Here is a 20,643-nt window from a genome sequence, read left to right as displayed (position 1 = left end):
CCTCTCACACGCCTCCCCATGTGTCGCCCCAATGGAGCCGAGATTTAATGACTGTCCCCCCGCAGGGACGACGTGTGGGGAGGCGTATGAGAGGCGGAGAGACTATTAAAAGATTAGGCGGTTTTTCTTTCATGTACGTCCGCCATATTTAGTCCCCAAGATTTGTAAAGCCTGGCTCAACTCGTTGTGAATGCGATCTAAAAGAATTAAAGGACTAGCAGGGATGTAGTTGTGTGAGACATGTGAATCAATTTGTGGAACATTCTTCTGGTCTAAGTCTGAAAGAGGCTGGAGTATTGATAAATGTAGACTGTGCTCCATCTTGGAGAAAAGCTCTTTTTGCCCCAAATCCTGCTTTGAATTTGAAGGTTATATAGTTCCCTAGCTTTAGCTGGCATCAGGCTAGCAGGATTTGAAACAATATTGCTCTTCATTTTACTGTGTCTGTGGGTAGGCCACAAGATTAGAACATTTTTGTTTTAAATTTTACAGTCCTCTGTGATCAATCGGGTTACAGCAGCAAGATGTAAAACAATTCTCCTTTTTATGCGTCAGTGCACGTTTCTGTTCGGCAACAGGAATGCCTGGGCATGTGCTTTCTGCATTGTTAGGATTTGATAAATTGTGAGGTTGTGGTCACCAGTTTCCTTCAATTGACTTCAGTAAATATGCGTTCACATGTAGTGGAGGGAACGAGTTTGTTGGGGTCTGTTTGTTAACCCAATCAGCCTGGATATTGGCAGCATAACTGTATTTAAAAAATAATACTCAGAATAAATGTGAATGGGAAACTGAGTACTATCTAGAATCCTTACTGAAACAACATACTGACAGGTAAAAGACAAGTGATGTGAAAACAAAATTCTTCGATCTGCTCCTTCTTGTGTGTGAACAGACTGCCTTCCATAACCCGACACCACTTGCGGTAAGAACATGTAATGGGCGGTTTGGGGAGACTCGCATTGTTGAACTCTTCTGAAAAATTTGTTGGGAATTTGTTAGGGAAAGAACCACTTTTTACCACACCCTCAGTGAAAGAGCTATTATTAAAGTTGTATAATCACTTGTTTTACTTTTCATTTATTAGCATGTGTGTGTGTTTGGAGAGGGGGTGTAAGCAATTGTCTTAGTTCCAAGTACCCAGTATTTCAGAAAAAATGGACATAAAAGTTTGCCTGTTACTATTTTGTTCCCTTGACTTCTGTTGAGTCCCCCATTTGCCCTTTGCAGGTTATGGGTGATTTGTCGGCTCAAGTACCTCTCATATGAAGCAATTAAATGTAACCAACATCACTGGAGAAGTCATTGATAAAGAATGATGAATGAAGTTTACAAATATTTTTCACGAGGCTTGTGATGCACGAGTGCAAATACATTTCAGACAATGTTTTCTTAATGCATTTTGATTTTTTTTAAACAATCCATTGACTGCTTTCTTTGTCATTTGGAACATTTCCTGTTTGGTAGGAGCGTGAGTAATATTTGGCAAGAGTAATTGAAATGTTGATTGAAAGTAATGATATAAGGGTCTCTGTCCCTAGTTTAGAGACTCCTAAAGCAAAAGACATTTCCATAAGATAATCCATGTTGACAAATATATTTGTTTTTCCGGAAGCAGTGTAACATTATCTGTGTACTTAAATAAAGTGACAGACTTTGGTTTTTCAGAATGAAGGAGGGACGGCAATTTTTTTAACCATTAAATGTGTATGTACAGGTGGGTTCACACTAGGCCCACTTGAGACTGGAAACCAAACTGACTTTTGTCATAAAGTTAATCTGTGGATGGCATTAGAGATAATCCTTAACCTGTGACTATGGCCCTTTTCACATTGGAATGTATTGGATTGGAAATGCTAAGATTGGTCCTGAAATAACTTGGTTCTTGAGTAGTAGGGTGAATATTTTATCTTTGACTAGATGTCTGATTCAGTGTAGCTGATATGACACTCTGTAACTAAGCACAAGTACTGACTTCATTTGAAGAGCAAGAATGTAGGAGGAGAAGGGGCATATAACAGCAAAAACTTTGATAGGATTTTTTTTTCTTTTTTTACAGGGGTGGGGTTAAAGATCAGAATGAGGTGCCACGTTGGTCTAAACTGTTCTTGTCTAAACTGACGTGCCTTATATGTTCCTTTCTCAGGACAGATATGTAGTCAGGTTTCATTGTTTCACCACTGATTCTTCAAAATGTCAGGCAAAGGAAGCAGAGGAAGCAGTTTTGATCTAATCCTGCTTGTCAACAGATCAGAGTGACAAGAAACCATAAAGACTGAAGATTGAGGAGAAAGAGAGGAAATGCTTGGTTGAATTGAGATGTTCTAAATGAGACATGTAAACCAAATATACCAAACACTGCTATTTCCTATGAATCAGTTCTCTCTTTGGATTATAGCTTTGGAAGATTATGTATTGTTGTCTCTTGAATTTTAACTTTTCAATTGATTTCTGCTGTCTTACAGAAACACAAATTGATTGTTGCTCATCTTATGCAATTGATATCCATTTTACTGCCTCTGTTAAAGATTTGTGTCTCCTAACCTCCAATATATAGGTGGTCTATTTGTGGCCTTTAAACTTCTTATGCAACACAATTCTTCAGGAAATTTATTATAGGCTTTTGAGTGCAATTATAATTTGAATTACTTGAGAGGTGGAATAGTTAGGTGCCATATTAACCCACCTTCCTTCCCCCAACCCTGCTCTGTCTCTCCCTGTCCTACTTCTTTAAGCATGCATTCACACACACACGTACACACATACACACACACACACACACACACGTGGGCACATGAGCTCTCTCCCCCATCACTCACATACATACCCAGGGGCGGATTGAGGCCGTCTTCTGGGTCTTCCAGAAGACGGTCAGATTTTCAAATTTACATTGACAGGTATCTTTTTTTTTCTATCAGAAGACGGTCAAAAATGGAGGATCGATAAACAAAGATTATTTGGAAGACTGTCAGAAAATATCCCTGGATCCGCCCCTGATACCACACACAAACACACACACATACAAACAAACACACTCACACACAAGGCACTCATACACAAAGGACACTTCAGGTACTAGTAAACAATTATTGACACCTTTCCATACCACAGAGACACCTATTAAAACAAACAAACCAGGGCCAAGCTTACTACAATAGGAGTTGTATAACAAATGACTCATCCAGCCCCCAGACATTAAGAAGATATTCCCTAACACAGGAAGTCTGGGGAACTAATTTTCTCTGCTGCCAAGGCTGGCTTGAACAATGAACTGGCTTCCTGCTTTCTGTAGCTCTCTCTCCTTGAAGGGGTACAAATAATGGAATTTTTTTCTGCATTGATTTGGCTGAGATTTCATATAACTGGTTTGAAATTTATTTTTGAATTTATTTGGAAAAGATACATGCAAGAAACAGTATTTCATATGAATTTGAAATTTTATATTAAAAAATTTAAACATCCGGGGATTGAGTAATTTGCCTACAATTGACCAATGAACGAAGATAAAAAGCACAGCCATTTCATATCCACCAGACCAATACTATCTTCAAATGCCTCTATGAACCATGCAAATTCAAAGTTTGAAAGTTAAATGTTCATCAATATTACCCAGGCTATATTCCAGCATTCTGCTTAGCCCAGAGGTCTAAAAAGAGACTAAAGAAGAAGTCTAGTGCATTAGTGTGTTACATCCCCGCTGATGGCCATCTTCAAAGAAGAGCTGTGTCTCTCCCTGTAGCCACTTGAACCGCTGACTGGGAGTTAATCCAAGGCCTGCTGTCTTGTGGTTTTAAGGATGTAATACAGACCTGATAAGGGAATCTGGCCTGGTGGAATGTTGTACCAAATGGGCAGCCATGGTTTATGTTAAGATGTTGGTGATGATTGTAGTCTTCTGAAATTAAAGGTGCACTTGCTCCTGCTGGAGATGGTGCGATAGTGAGAGTGCTTTTAGCCCATACGCAAGTTGCCATGGTTATTCCTTTATAGGTGTTCAACTACATTTTCTTCTCCCCCCTTCACCATCCTCAAAAGTGGTTTATGTGTCATTTTTGGAATTTTTACATTTTATCTTCAATTACAAGTTGTTTTATTTTTCACTAATCATGTGCTCATTCAGGGTTGCTATTTGAAGCAAATATTTATGCATTGTTGTCTGTCTAATGTATATCTACGGTGTGCTCATTTATAAACTGGCATTTGGTTTTATATAGCTTTTCTTGGGGTTAGGGGATTGTTTAGTCAATGAAGGTCTCATTTTCAATGAAACCCTCATGCTTAGTACTGGTAGATCAATGGAACACCATGGGGACTCTCGCTGAATGCAGAAGAAGACTTAATGAGAAGTAAAAAGAACAACATTCAGACAGACAGGTTCTTCTTATTTGTGTCAAAATTAATGAGAAGTAAGAAAAGAAGAACCTTTTATTCCAATTTTTTCTGTCAGCAATATGGTTTTGTATAAGACGAGAAATGATTTAGAGAAACTGGATGGCTGAAGCCACACAGTTTGCTTTAAACTGCTCTAGGGCAGAGAGCTCCATTTAGAAATCTAAACAAGAATCTTTAAGTTTAAAACATGAGGGATACCCACTGTTTAAGAGACCTCTTTTTGATGCAGTCACTGATTGCCCCAAAGTGATGTTACAGTGACTGTTTTTAGTTAACCGAGTGTAAATTGAAATACATAAATGGATTCTTGTAAAACACTCGTAAAAACTAAAAGGAAGCTGAAATGTCCACATGGCTTGACTACATTGATATTTATTTACATGGCAGGGAAACAGTTAACTTTTTAAAGTCTCAGTTCAATTATAGTAATGCTGCAAATATTTCAAGTTTATATAAATGCACTTAAAACATTTCAGCCTATGGATTATGGGGAGGCTTGGGCATTTAAAAAAAAGTCTGTAGGTGAAATTTATAGATATTTGGAAAAAGAATTCAAACAACTTTGAAAATTTGCACTAGTCAAGTGGAAATATGTAAGCAAGTTTGAAAAAAATCCTCCTTTTTACTGGTCTGACATCAAATCTACAAGTCAACTTCCCCCATCACATTGGCTAATATTGCAGATTGTTTACACACAGGAATGCTGCTGTGACCATTTTGTTGATCACAACCTATGCACAAGGAATGTATATTAGAAAGCATTTCACCATCTCAGATAGCTAATCATCTCTTAGAATGAAACGGGTCACACCTATCAGATGGAAGGGATTTAATGCTTTCCATCACATTTGGAACATGACGTGATGCTGTACAGAGTGATTAAAAAACTAAGATTCCCAGTTTTGTCTCTGTGAATTCGGAGAGAGAGAGAGAGATTTCCTATATCTGTAGTGTTTGCATGCCAGAGTCAGTCCTGGTATTTACTGATGAACATTATCCTGTGTTGTTAATGTGTGAATAACAGTATATTGTGATATACAAGACCACTGATCTTGAGACCATAAGAAAAAATAACAGAGGGAACAATTTTGACTAATTAATTGGTTGATTAATGTGTGTGTGGTACAAAGCTAAGAACAACTTGTTATTGATGAGATGAACCAATTTTTGTGTACAGTACAGAAAAAGCCAGCAAAAGGAAATAAAAGACTGATATACTAGACCACTGACACTGAAAGTTAAAGGGCAGAGAAGAATTTCATCAGCTGTGTTATCCCCTTATGGAGATGTTCTGTTAGACATCGAAATATTTGAGGTGAAAACTATTTCAATTTTAAACTGTTGACTGAAGAAAAAATTACTTCAGTCTTCAAAAGGGCAGATTTTCTTTCTTTGCAAACAGTAAAAAGTCTAAATTTATTTTTCTGCCCTATGTCCCCGAGGTCAGTGTATTCTAGGGGTGTTAGATGTCCTCAGTAGTGGTCATTTAACTGCCAGATGAGGTCACAATTTGACAGAGTGTCACCTCAGGACCTGGGTGAAACTCTCATTACCAGAGCCATCAATCTTGGTAGTTTCATGCTGTTGGGAAATGCCATCTGTAGGGAAAGACATTTTCTTGATCTTCTGAACGAGATGTGGTTTGTTGTAGAGTTTGTGCAGGAAGTAAAGGGTGGATTTAATGATTGAAAGAATGAAAGAGCATGGTTGAATAAAAGAAGAGCATTTCTATGCAGATATCGGCCTATAATCATTAAATTTCGCTGTTTCTCTTTCCGATTTTATTTCCCATTTCAGCAATTTCAGAGGATACTTTACTCTCTTTTTGCAGCAGACTTATCCATTAACCTCTCTTTATTTTCAGTGTGAAAAAGTCAGCCCAGGGTGTGCTTGCAGCTGTTTTGTGATATTTCCCTCTTTCTAACACAATGAAGTCATGTCTTTTGTTCATACCAAAAATATTTTGATAATTTGGATATTTTTCAAGCAATTTGAAATGAAAAACCAAAGTATTTTGTCATGATTGATATTTGAAAATTTTTTTAGCAGTTTCCCTTTATTTTCCAGCAAGCAGTCTTTAACACATAAGTGATAAAACTATAGAATTCTGTCTTATTTTGTATTTTTTGTTGATCTGACACCAAAGATGTATGGTTTTACTTGTATTTTTTTGAAGGGGCTGCAGATAAACAATGTTACATATGTTAATGAAGTTTTTCTCTCGTCTTTTCAGCAATTTGAAAATATTAACCCAGAATGTGCTGCCAGGTGCTCACAGTCAGGATGTAGGTGTATAGGAGAGAAAGGATCCAGGGTAAGACTTAAATACATACACGCACATGTACACGCACACACACAGGATGTAGGTGTATATAGGAGAGAAAGGATCCAGGGTAAGACCGTATTACATGCACGCACACATACACATACACACACATGCACAAAAACAGGAAGTTGGTGTATAGGAGAGAAGGGATCCAGGGTAAGACCTTAGTACATGCACGCATGCACGCAAGCACACGCATACACACATGCACGCACGCAAGCACACACACACACACAGTCAGGAAGTTGGTGTATAGGAGAGAACGGATCCAGGGTAAGACCTTTAATCAATACAAGTGCATTTGCATGCGTGCACGCACACACACACACACCACATTATATATATAATATAAACATGTAAATGTAATGTATGAATCAAGAAGGAACCTAGCTCAAAAATGTCATCAGCAATAAAGTCCTTATAAACTGAAGATAGAAGTCTTCCACATTTCGCAGGATATTAAGGTTTTATATTAATCCTCCTCTCATATCAGTTTGTGAATTTTTTTACGAAATTTTTGATAAGGTCCACTTTCTCATTACATATCTTTTGAATGAAGCATTCATTGGTTGAGTGATTCCAATTACGAGATCTTTGGTTACTTGTGTGGTTCAAATATGCAAAGTCATAAAGACAATGTTGTGATTATCATAAGCTAACAGTGGCTCAATAAAACTGACCATACTCATTGCTATGTGGCCTGACCAATAGTTCAGGCACATGTTGTTTATAACTCCCTGTAGAACTCTTGCCATTGTACCCTGTTGTGAGAGGCAATATTACCACAGCTGACATAAAGGTGGGACACAACTTTATCAATGGGAATGTAACCTTTGATACCAGGCTGTGTTTTGACTGCCTCTTCTTTATTAATTGCTGGAAAGAATAACAATGAACACTTAAAAAAGTTGTTCTAGTGCAGTCAGATGGTGTGTTTCCACTCAAGATGGGACGGACTATCTTGATATGACCTACCCCAGCGAGGCCGACTGATTTGGATAGGTCCATCATAGAAAGCAAATCTAATCTCTCAGTTGTACCACATTTAGCCATTGGAATTTATATTAGGCATCTGGGGTGATATTGGTTTCTTGTGTTGAGCTTAGCACAATAAGCCAGATTGCAGAAATGAATGGGTACCGAGTTTGGCTGACCCATCTTTTCTGGAAACACGACATAAGGGGTCTTATTCCACATTACCATGTTCATTGTCCTAGGATGGGCATGGCAATGAGAAGTAGATTGCTGGATGAGCTTATGTTAGGTCTAAATCATTTTGTGACCATTCTCATTGTAATCTTAGAGTGCATTCAGAACGGCGGACTAATCATTTATATTCTAATCTGATCTGCTAATCAAGTATGACTGAACCACTTGAATGCTTGTTGTGTAATCCCTGGGGGGAATCAATTCAGTGTCTAAAATCGGGAATTAAGCATCAAGCTCTTTAGTGGGTCGCCATGTTTGGTCCGTGGATCTGTTAGTCCACTGTTCTGAATGCGCTCTAAGGTTTTGTCCGAGGTCAGATCCCTGATGGAATCTTATACCTAGTTTAATTCCCAAAGTGTAAAACAGAATTAGGTTGATAATACATTTGTTTATTGTCATAGTTGACACATCCTGCTGTATATTTATCTTTGGGGATGAACATTTTAGTAACTTTTTGTCATGCTGTTAAGATGGAAACATTCTTGTAGGAACCTTTTATCTCATGCTGTTTATATTGAAACTTTCTCCTCTTCTGTCTTCCTTATGCAAGTTTTTAAAGCAAGGAGAAAAAAAAAGACTCAAGTTCAAAGGAATTCCTCCCATGAAGTTATATAGCTCAGACAGCTCTGTATTTCTGTCGTCATTGTCTGTCTTTGATCAAAGCCTCAGTCAGTTATATACTTCTCAGACATGCTTTTGTAGAAAACCAAGAACACTGCCTCTCTGAACTTTGGCACTGGATTAGATTTAAAACATAGGGCAATAGCTGACAGTGCAAAAGAAGGTTAATTGTGAATTATGTAAGGGTACAATTTTGATGTTATTCACTGTAGGAAGGGGGGGTTCGGGGGGGGGGGGGGGGAGAGAAGAACTCTCTTTCTGTTCAAAAAAGGTCCACTCTGAACCAGTATTTGACTTAGTGCCATTTCTTTAGTTGGGTTAATTAAAGGGTTTAAAAAGGTCCACATTTTTAGGAGAAGACCCCCCTCCCCCCCCCCTCCCCCTTTCCAGTTTCTCTACAACCTCAAACTTTGATAAGTTGGCTTGTGCTTTTATGTTTCTGGCAAAGGAAATGAAGATTGAAGGATCAAAACAGTGCCTCAATGAACATAAGTCCCAGAGATTGTGTATACACAGGTCAAAGTCAATAGTGAAAGCAAAGAGAGGTACCTTGGCAGTCGTTTGTGGAAAGTATTTTTTTATAGTACTGCAGATATTGCTTCTATTTTCCTTTTGATGGCTTTGTAATGATTTGAAAGTTCATTTCCTTGGATTTTTGATTTTCAAAGTTTTTATCAAGTCAGTCATTTTTGTGTTCAGACCTCCCTTCGTATCACAACATATAACAGTTGGGGAGCTTGGCCAGCACAATAACATTTTTAAAGAAAAAAAAGTGTTCTTGTGTTATGTTAATGAGGCATATTTAGATTCTGTACAGATCAAACTATTTTTGCATGAAGTTTACACATTTCTTCGTCATGAATTGAAAAAAAAAAAAAAAAGAAATCAGAAGGAGGGGGGGGGGAAGACATTTTTGGTCATCATTGATGCTATTTAATATACATTCATGAAGCATGGAGTAGAATATGTTTTTGTTTTAAAGGTAATGGCAATCCACCTGGTGCAAATTTTGTACATTCAATTCAATTAGAATTAGATAAACATGGCTTCTTTGTATATAAAACAAAGCTGTTTTTATTGTGGAGGTTTCAGTCAACTGTTAAAAGAAATTGCTGCACTTAGTATGCATTAGACTGGAGCCATTTACTCTTTGTAGCTTTTACATTTAAATTAAATACAGCCTGCTACTCCATGTGAGCCTTTTGAACAAGTATAACTATTAAACTTCTTGATCAAAACTTAAATATAAATACATGAAATAGAAAGAAATAAGATAAATAAAAAAACACGTAATTTAGGAATATTCAGTAAAGTAAAACCGGCTTTTCCAAAGATATAAAAAATTAATTAGTATTTGGATAATTTTACTAAAAACCAACCAGTCTAGATTTATTATAAAGCAAACCAGTGAAAACATCTGACTTAAATGATTCTTAATAGATGGCATTTTATCTTTTCACTGGCCAAGCTCTTGGAGTGCAACATGTCAGTCAGGAAGGTGCTATTGCAGTGCAGTTCTAGTTATGGGCTCTCAGATATGACTGCTGTTTCTTGAACTATTTTATTTAAAAAAACCTTGAAGTTTCAAATAAAAGAGTAAATTGTATTGGGGATCTGTCTTAAAGTAGTCTCCTTTTTGCATCTAAAATATTTTTCATATAATACTTGAAAGCCCCTCTGAAAAAAAAAGGAATCATAAATAAATAGAAACAGATACTATAAGATAAATTTGTTAAAATGGATGTAAATCCTTTTGTATGTTTCAAAACCTAGTACAGATCACACCTGTACATTAGCTAATGTTAAGTAATATAAACAAAGGAGATAAGATATAGGACATTAATTTACTGCTGGAGATAAGTGCCTCTGTGAACTGCAATTAATCCTTTAGTCTATTAATTGAAATTCATTTATTTGAGATAAGAAAGGAGTTTACAGTGCATTAAGAGGTGTAACATCAAACGGAATCTATTAAGATGGATGATATTGCTAAGATGCTTTACTGTTGGAAGGGAGGGTCTCCTCCATGAGCCCCTTAAAGGTGTGTTCACAAGGAAGGTATCGTACTAAGTAGTTTGTACTAGCTTTGTGGAGACTCCGGCTGAATGCAATCAGATTAACATGCTTCCATTTGTGCCCAACATACTCGTGATATTCACTAGCTTTTCTGTTTTCTACTCAACGCCCGCAGGAGGCGTGTTAATCTATAAATCTGATGGCATTCAGCGCAAGTACACACAGTTGGTTCAAACTACCCACCTGGTAAGATAGCTTCAACTGCAAATGTGAACGCAACCTAAGATTATAAATATGGCCTATGTCAGTGGCATATCTGAGAAGGTTATAAGAAGATTTTTATTTTGGTCTGGGACGTGAATAGCTGATTTTGTTTTTAAAGATATGTTTCACTGGTAGAGTGACATCTAGAAACCCACCTAATAACCAAGTTCATCATTTTAAGTCCTGTAAAATTCGTAATGTTTGAAAAGATGGGTTGATAGGTTGCTACTGTTTAGGAAGAAAAAATGTTGGTCTCTAGAAGCTAAAACAAAAGTGTAATAATCTGTCAAAAATACCCAGTTGCCCTGGAGGGTTTCGTCTCTGTGTTCAGTACACATTAGAAACATGGGCCCCAAAAAACATTATGGGATAGGGTGTGGCATTTAAACACAGTGAATATACAGATTCCAGGAATGTGGTGTTTTCCAGGGATTAATGGCAGGTAATTGACTACTGACTTCTAAGTCAAATAAACAGACCCCAGGCAGTAATAATCTCACCTTTGCTGAGGCCCTGTTAGCTTCTTGCTAACACAACTTACCTCTTTTTTTTTTTTTTTTTTTTTTGGAGGAATTTCCAAACTGTTTATGCAATTATTTTAGTGTGTCTGGGAAATGAGGAGGATTTTGCTGCAGAGAAAACAATCCATTGGAGGTGTTCAATAAATACTTTTTCATCCAGATTGAACAGTTTGTTGCTGTTAAAAGCATGCATCTGAAATAAAAATGTTTGGAAATTATGCGGAGTCAGGGTGCAGATTTAGCATTGGCTGAGGGCACTTTTGCTATGGTGGTGGTTTTGACGGATCCATTGGCCAGGTATGGCCAATTTCTTATGATAAGATTAGTGATAAAGGATGAAAAAAGAAGCTGTCATTTCTGCTTATATGAAATAAGATCATGAAATTTGTTGGCACCATATTTATTGACAGGATATTCACTGAAATCCCTAGAATGGTTTGTTTAAGATAGAGCAGACTCCTCATACACAAGATACAGCAGAGAGGTAGACTCTTCGTCCCTTATTACCCAATGACTAAAATTATCATTTATATAATTTTTAGAACCATGGTGGCATCTGAAATTGTTGAGCATTGCTCAGTATTGCGAACCACCATTTTTCATCTTCCAAGAGCAGTGTCTAATATATTAGAAAGAGAGAAACCTCCCTTTGCCCTGTTGACCATTGGTTCACCTGGCGGTGATAAAAACATCAAAGACCAGGAGAAGGCGGGTACTGACAGGGAAGGAATTCCTGGTGCTCATCCATGTACCTGGTACAGCTGGGCTCTGTCCAGTTCAACCGTCTTCACTGATATGGTTATGAGCCAGGTTTTGGTTGAAAAATACCTCAATTGATGCTCTTATCCTGGGTCGTCCTGGTGACTCAACATTACCACTAAGAAAATTAATTATTATCAAATATAACAAATGTGTCTTTTCTTTGGTTTTTACACTTATTTTGAAGGAGAATAAATATGTTAGCAACCATTGGCTGCATTACAGGTTAATTTGAAGGAATTACAGAAATGGGGATAGGGGGGGATTCCAGAAAATGTCTCTTTTGCGTTTTAATACATGTGGCATATTAAAAAAACCTGCTAAAGAAATACATCTTAAATTTGTTCGAATAAAATATGAATAGATGAAAGAAAATTTTCAGGTGAATGAATATCCTCTTCTACATGTTTCGAATAAATTTCATATATTCTGATGGAGGTTACACGGCCTTCCTGGAAGTATATCCCGGATATGTCAGAGTGGAAAAAATATTTATTGAAGATTTTTAGAAAGGTCATATAGAGTTGCAAGTAGGATTTTTCCTCTCCTCTTACACATCCTCTGTCCTCGTATAACTTTCCCTGGGATGAAATTTATGAGGGCAGTGAAACTTGGGTGTCTGTTTGTTTTTTGTACGTCTTAATTTGTGTCTCCTATCAAACTATGTCAACTTACCTCAGGGCTGGTTGCACTTTTCAATCTGCAAGTTGATTATGATTAGTTCATATATTAGTTCATATAACACAAGCATGCATGTTAGTGTACAACACACATACACAACACACACACACACACACACACACACACACACACACACACACCTCCATTCATAAAGTGCTGGGGTGTTATCACAGCTGAGGCAGTTTAGCCACATAGGGACCACACTGCTAACACCATATAACTAAAGAGCAACAATAACATTGCCACAGAAATCATTAGGAGGGAACTCGGTGCAGTTGGGCGTAGGCACATTTATGAGATAGGCGGGCAGGTGGAGTTGATAAAGAGGGTTAAGAGGTGGGGGGGGGGGAGGCTACACATTGTTGAAGCTTTTTCAGTCAGGTATATTTTTGGTACAACTTAATTGTGTCAAACATTGTTATTTTGGGTCTTCATATAAAAAAATAATATTATCAGATATTAAATTGTTCATTTGACATATAAATGGTCTCTGGTGTTAGAATGATGTTAGGCAATTCATTCCTCTGATCCAAATATATTTAAAAGGCTTTGTATCACTATAAAACATCAGTGTTATCTAAATGTATGTTAATTTTGATGAATGTTTAAAACCATTATTGTATTAATATTTGTCAATGTTGTATCAATATATAATATTGCAATATGATATTAGTATTTTGTCAATGTAATATTAGTAATGTATTAATATTTGTCAGCATTGTTTCAATATTGTGTCAATATTGTATCAGTATATAATGTCAACATTGTATCAATATAATTTCAATATTATATCAAAATAATATCAAAGTTTATCAATATTGTATCAATATTGTATCAATTTATAACTCCAGGGTGCCCCTGGCCCCACAGGTCCAATAGGAGAGCAGGGATACCAGGGCATGGAGGGCCCTCAGGGTCTAACAGGACCTAAGGGAGAGAAGGGAGACGCAGGAAGACAAGGCCCTACAGGACCTAAAGGTGATAGGGTAAGTGATGGACAAAGATGTTTACCTTGATGGAGCTTATCTTGATGGAGGCAGGTTTCCAGTTAAGGCACCTGAAGTGAGGGTGTATGTTAATGCCAAATGCGTTATGTAAAGCTATGTTGTTGACTGCATTACGTCATGCAGGTCTCCTTGTGATAGTGCTTTGGTTGTGTATAATTTGGCTTTGTCACAAGTTTTCCATTTGAACCTGAACAAATTTTAAAGAAATTCAGAGTTATAAAGGATGTTCAGTCATAAATTATAACTTATATGCAGACATGTGATGGATACAATTATTTTACCAAAATATTTTGATATTTTAGGGCAAGATAGGAATGCCAGGTTTCCCAGGAGTCAATGGAATTCCAGTAAGTATCACAAATAGAGGCTGGAATGTTTTATTCCATCGTTTTTTCCATGTCAAGGAAATTTCCTCCTTTTTTCTGAATGTTAAACCCCATGAACAAGGTTTCTACTCCAATCTCCCTTGACACATTGTCAAAGAAATGGAAGAGTTTTGTATTTAGTCTGTAAAATGAACCACCAAGAGCTATACTAATAGTTAGCCTAGGTTTAAGAGCAACCAGCTTCTTAATTTTCAAACATCTATACATGCCTGGCTGTCATGTCTGTTCTCCAGTGGAATTTGATTGAGAATTGTGTGCTCACATAACATGTAGTGGTCTTTTTCACATCATGCACTGCACTTTTCTGTTTTGAATACATTGGACTGGTCCTACCATGTAATTACATTTTGTTGTTGGGAGGGGGATACAGAAAAGTGTACTGCTCAATGTAGAAAGTAGTATGCAGTATACCTGTAGAGAATATTACTGTTTAAGTTCCTTCCACTGACATAGCAAAGGCATGAGTGAGAGATTTAGTTACTGAAAGTACTTCCACTCTTTGATATTAGATTGCTCATAGATATATCTGCTGTGGCTAGATGGAATTTTATCACCAAGGTCAGTTTATTGGTTTAGGAGGGGCATGCTCCATGTGCTGACCAGTACATGTATATAAAAAAACTTGTTGGACGTCTGCAATTTTTGGGGTGTAGAAGCTCATAGTTACCAGTGAAATTGAAAAGTTCTGTCAATTACTGTTGGCACCAAAGCTGCATGTGTTCCTTTACTAGTACATGCTTTAAGGAAGCAGACACCGTGGATTGCGTTATTAGTCATGTAGACACACACAGACTTATTTATGCACACGCACACACACACACACACACACACACACACACACAAACAATCACACACAAACAATCACACACACACACACACACAAACAATCACACACACACATGCAGGCATGCACACACATCCATGCACAATCACGTACACACGCGCGCGCGTGTGCATACACTTGCAGGCATGCACACACACAATCATACATGTACACACACACACACACACACACACACACACACACACACACACACACCTGTACCCCTTCCACAAAAGCATTTCATTTTATTAGAACTCTTAAAACTCAACTAGTTTTACATTTTCGCTTCAGTTGATGCATTGGGCATTGCCCCATCTCAACTTCTTCTACATGCAAAGTTCAGTTCCCTTCTAACGAAAAACAAGAAACAGTATATTGTGTCCTTTTAAACTGGGTGCGATTGCAACAAGTTGTACTCGCTGAGCTGATTAGCCATGCCTTTGAATTTTGAGCCCTGATTTAAGCTTTTCTGCTCAAGTGAAAGAGTTGAAAAGTGACAGTCAGAAGCATGTGTAAAAACATTGAGTTATATGAGAGGAGGTTAAATATAGATAGTATGGAAAGCTTTGACTTTTCTCTAAAGAGGGACAGAATAAAAAAGCAGGAGGAAATAAGTCCTGTTGTTCAGTGGTGGGGGGGGGGGGGGGGGCTAAATCACATGTTGCTATTCAAGAGTGATTTACCCAACATATACACAACCACATGCCAAGGCACTGTCTGTATAGTTTTATTAAGAAAGCACAGATTAAAAGAAAATAAGGTTACAGTCTCTGACAGTGTAGGCTCCGTGATCCTTAATTTGCCACTTTCTACAAGTTAAGTAAGATTAATTTTTGGCAGCTGTTATTGGTAAAAGTCATCCATATGTCATTATTGTGTAACTTATAACCTGTTTCCAGGCTATTGCATGGTATAGTCAAGGGTAATGTTAGCTTTACAGACCAGATCAATTTTAAATGGACTGTGAATGGGGGAGGGGGTATTGATATTACTCATTGGAATTTGGTTGAGGAAGTGTTCTGAAACGGTAACAGTACAAAACCTGGCTGCAGTACAATATAGGCAATATCTGTCCATGCCAGGTAATGCACTCTGGCCATGTACTGCAAGGGATGAATACTTCTTTTTGGAAGTCCTGTGTGGAGTAGTCCAACCTGCGTTTCAGAGATATCTGAAAGCTGACCTCTACCCCCAGCTTGCTTTGCCATTTCCAATGATCTGTGGCTCAGTGTACCCAAAGTTACAGGTCCAGTGCATGCCAGCTTCTTCATTTTGAAACCTCCAAATGTAAGTGCCCATTGGGCACAAGCATACTTTTGTATGGACATTTGAAAATGAAGGAGATGGCCCAATATGGGCTTTGAAACTCTGGCTAGCTCAGATACAACATACTGTAAGTAAGGAAGATGGAGAAGAATTTCATCAGCTGTATAGTGTTGGAAGAGTTAAAGTGATTTTCTTCTATCAACAGCTGATATTGTTGTTTATTAATGTTTTAATGTCTGTCAAGAACATCTTCATCTGGGAATGAGGTTATATAAGCTCCTTCTCTTGCAACATACCTTGTATTTCTGAGCCAAATTACATGCAATGGCAGAGGCTGGTTCTCAGGTTTCTGTGGAACTTGGGGCAACTCAGAGCTAGGGACAGGAAATGCTCCACCCTGGAAATGGGTTACGCAAGAAATCTGTTGGATTCTGATAGCAGGCAAGCTTCATCAAAATTCCATGCCCCAAATCCAGGCAGTAATGAACCATTAGCAATGCACTGAGTTGCCTTCACCAGTACTGATTACTGACACATGAGTTCAATGCTTGACTGGTTTGATAATTCATTTGAAGTTTTGCTCTTTTTCAAAGTGAAAACATGGAAACAGAATAGATGGTCCTGAACAATCGTATTGCTGTTGTCATTGAAAAAAAAAAAAAAGATTGGTGCTTATGTAAAAATTATATGTTAGGAGTCAGCACCCAGCAATTTTTCTCATTCTAACTGTGTCTTCCAATTTGGATTGACTATCGTGTTTCTTCCTAATTTCTCAATTTTCTTTTTTCTTCCATTTCACAATTCTTATTTTTTTCCAATCGTCACTCAGTTTCAATGTCTTTTTACAAGCCAGTTGATAGCGTAGGCAGTTAACTGTTAATAGTTCACATAAACTGGCCGGGTTATTTCACAGTGGCTCTCATTAGTGCTGACTAACATAGAAAGTTCACACAAGTCCAAGAGTTACAAGGGTTTCAGCTTTTAGGGGTTTGAATTGCTAAAAATGCTTTTGTAAGCACTGGCATTGATATTTTACATCACATTTAGCTGAAATATGTTGTTTGAAGGATGACTGAACTACCTCTAGTAGAAGGTGAAAAGTTGATTGTATCACCTCTTGCAGAGAGTACATATGCAAATTTCAGTATTTCCTTTATTTGGAAGGAAGTGCAGCATTACTGGAACTCTTCCCTGATGCTTCCAGTTCAACTCTCTCCTTCATTAAAATAATGTATACTGTAAGCTGTTAATGTTGTGGTTTATGCTTGAGGTAATGCAGTCAAGTCTTTTCTTATGAATGAATATCTGCACCAGTCCAGTTCAGGGTCAGGTTCACTTTGTGTGAATTTGCCTAATTGCATATATATCTGACCTGAAGTTACATATGGTATGAATCAGGGTCTAGACAGCAATGGTATAAAAACACTGAGAGATTTGGTCTATATTTCCTGAAAAAAAAGCATAGAAGGCATTTGTACAGCCTTCTCCTATTAATTCAATTTCATCCTCCTGTGCAGATCTGATGGTATGGGTAGTTTGGTTTTGGTTGGCTTCCGTTTGCAACTGAAATCACAGTTCAACAAATGGCCAAGCAGGCCAGCCAGCCAGACAAGTTTCTAAATTTAGGGAGTAGTGTTGGGAAAGGGATGACTTGGGGGGGGGGGGGGGGGTGTTGTTCAAACACTATCTCAAATTTAACTGTAATTCAAATACTGAGAGCTTTCAAAAATTTAATTTTCATATCATTTCATTTTTAGTACTTAATCAGATATATTTAATCTTAATTCATTGTAGCTCTAAGTTGTGCTTCCTATCATAATTTAAAAAGCCTATTTTATCTATTGCATTACCTGAAATTAAATGCCCTACTCTAATATCAATCATCAGATATTCTTTGGACTCGCAATATCCTTGAATAGTGTGCAGGGGATTTCACTGAAATCAGATATTTATTGTTAGTATGATATTTCAGGCTAGAGTGTATTATGATATATATATTCAGTAATTATGTTGTGAATTGCAATTATAAGAAAAAGTGCACTTTCTGAAAGTTAAATAAAGCTTAGTGAGTCAGAGCATTTGTCTCAAATGAGTTCAGAGTTGCTTAGGGTAGGTGTCCCACTAAATTTTAACCTAATGTTTTGATTATTTCTCCTTAAACTTTATTCTGATTTTTATTATTCCCTAATATTTCATAATTGAAATTCTCATTAGTGGGTCCATTTTGAGTCAGAATATTTTCGTGAGTAAGAGTGGATGCATTATAAATCTTGAAATAATGATGTTTATCAGAATAAGTGTGGTGTTTCAAATTGGTGAGTTATTACCGTAAGCAGATTTGGGAGAAAAAGGGTTTAGCCTTTAACCATGTGGTTAAGAAAAATATACTTAAGTGTGGAATAAAAGTGACATTTAAGTTTATTTATTCCCTGCTACGTAATCTGCTGGGGTTCTCAGACATTATTGTAAATGATGACTTTTGCTAAAAGTCTTTATCCGGTTTTGGTAATATGATTTTTCTGTGCCAGTTTCTAGAACAAAAGCCAGTCTTAGGCCTGAGAGATTCCATGTTAGTTTCTGGAAGAACCATGCATTAAGTTTCATACAGGGGAAAATGTGATAATTTTCTTATTATTAGAAACAAATGGAAAGACATGCATGCATACTCATACTTGAATATATATAAACTGACAAAACAAATGGCTTTACATAATAACTGAAATACGAAAAAAAAATGTAAATGTGCAATTTTTTAAAGATATGAAAAGATAATTGTAAAGTTTCCAGACATGTACATGAGGATTCAAGCAGACATCCAATGGCTTGTGTTTATTTTAGCAAGATACTTCCAGGCAAATACTCTGCAGGGACAGAGTGCACCTTTATCTCTCAGCCTGTGGGGCTTTGAACACCTTTTGATGGGAGAACACCACTTGTGCTGCAGAACACTTCACATTCAATTAGACATGCATTGTGGGTATCCCTGGAAGAGGCAGCAGAGAATGTGTGGAATTAGTTGGAGGTTCTTTAATTGGGAGAGATAGTAAATGTGCTATTTTGGCAAACACAGAGAGAGAGAGAGAGAGAGAGAGAGAGAGAGAGAGAGAGAGATGGGGAGTAGGGTCGAAGGGTTGATGTGTGTGTGTGTGTTCGATAGAAAAGAAAGCAAAGTCTGTATACCATATTATATTGTTGAAGATGCAACCAAATAGTTTTCCCCCTATCAATGAATGACAGGACAAAAAATATTTCATTCTCTCTGGTATCAAATTTAGTTTGACAGATATGGAAATGTACTGTCTCTGAACCTTACAAGAGGAATGAACCAGTAAGGACTAAGGACCCCATGGTGACAACTTGAAGCTTCTCTGACTCATACCTGTTAGAAATTCAAACCACTTTTCTTGGGATCATCTTGAAATGAAAAACTTAATTGAAACAGTTGCAGACACATGTTAAATGTCAATGGGACCAATGCTGATTAGTCTCATATTTTGTTGATGTACTGCACAGAAGATGATTAACATCTTACATCTGTGCAATATTCTTGGGATCGTTATATGGACATAAGGAGAAATAGTTCCCATGATAACCATCTTCAAGATTGCTCCTCTTCTCTTGACTGCCCCTAGATCTCAATTGTTTGTTCATTCATCCTAAAACACTCTCTTCAGGAAATACCTTTTAAGCGACAGTACCGTCAAGGGAAAACCGGCATCTTCTCACACAACTATAGTTTACAGATAGAGGGGGAAAGTTTGATATGAATCCGTTGGTGCTGGTATTAGTGGTATCCCAGCGGGCACTCAACGTTGATTCAACATTGAGGATAGGTTGAGATGATATTGATCCATCAATATTGATAAATCAACAAGATTTCAACATTGAATCAACCTTTTCTTGTCAACCAATTGTCAATGTTGATAGATCAACAGGGTCTCAACATTGATTTAACCTTTCTTTGTCAATCAATTTTCAATGTTGATAGATCAACAGGATTTCAACATTGAATCAACCTTTTCTTGTCAACCAATTGTCAATGTTGATAGATCAACAGGGTCTCAAAGATTGATTTTACCTTTCTTTGTCAATCAGTTTTCAATGTTGATAGATCAACAGGATTTCAACATTGAATCAACCTGTGTTTGTAAACCCTTTGTCAATGTTGACATATCAACTATATCTCAACATTGGGCCAACCTTAACTTTATAACCTTAATCATAACCTTGATAATAGTTTTAAATGATTATCTCACTAGAAAGGTATGCATAGGGGTAATTACCCCTCATGAAACGCTGGTTTTACCCCATTTTCATTAAAATTAATTTTGTGAAAAAAGCGGTCGTCAGTTTTTTTTTTTTAACTTTCCAC

The 20,643-nt window shown here is 37.2% G+C and overlaps 1 protein-coding gene across 1 annotated transcript in view; it reads left to right on the top strand.

The window, feature by feature from the left end:
• LOC106177184 (uncharacterized) overlaps window positions 1–20,643 on the top strand; it is a 53,502-nt gene that overhangs the window by 7,793 nt on the left and 25,066 nt on the right. Inside the window, exons 3-5 of the mRNA XM_013559886.3 lie at window positions 6,626–6,706; window positions 13,641–13,775; window positions 14,099–14,143. Of these exons, the coding sequence (XP_013415340.2) occupies window positions 6,626–6,706; window positions 13,641–13,775; window positions 14,099–14,143 (261 nt within the window). The remainder of the gene's footprint in view (window positions 1–6,625; window positions 6,707–13,640; window positions 13,776–14,098; window positions 14,144–20,643) is intronic.

The sequence above is a fragment of the Lingula anatina genome, chromosome 10 (assembly GCF_051362555.1).
Source record: "Lingula anatina isolate TDL-2025a chromosome 10, LinAna3.0, whole genome shotgun sequence".
In the NCBI taxonomy this organism is placed as follows: Eukaryota; Metazoa; Brachiopoda; class Lingulata; order Lingulida; family Lingulidae; genus Lingula; species Lingula anatina.
The sequence above is the reverse complement of the archived record's forward strand: the minus strand, read 5'-3'. Positions and strand labels throughout refer to the sequence as shown.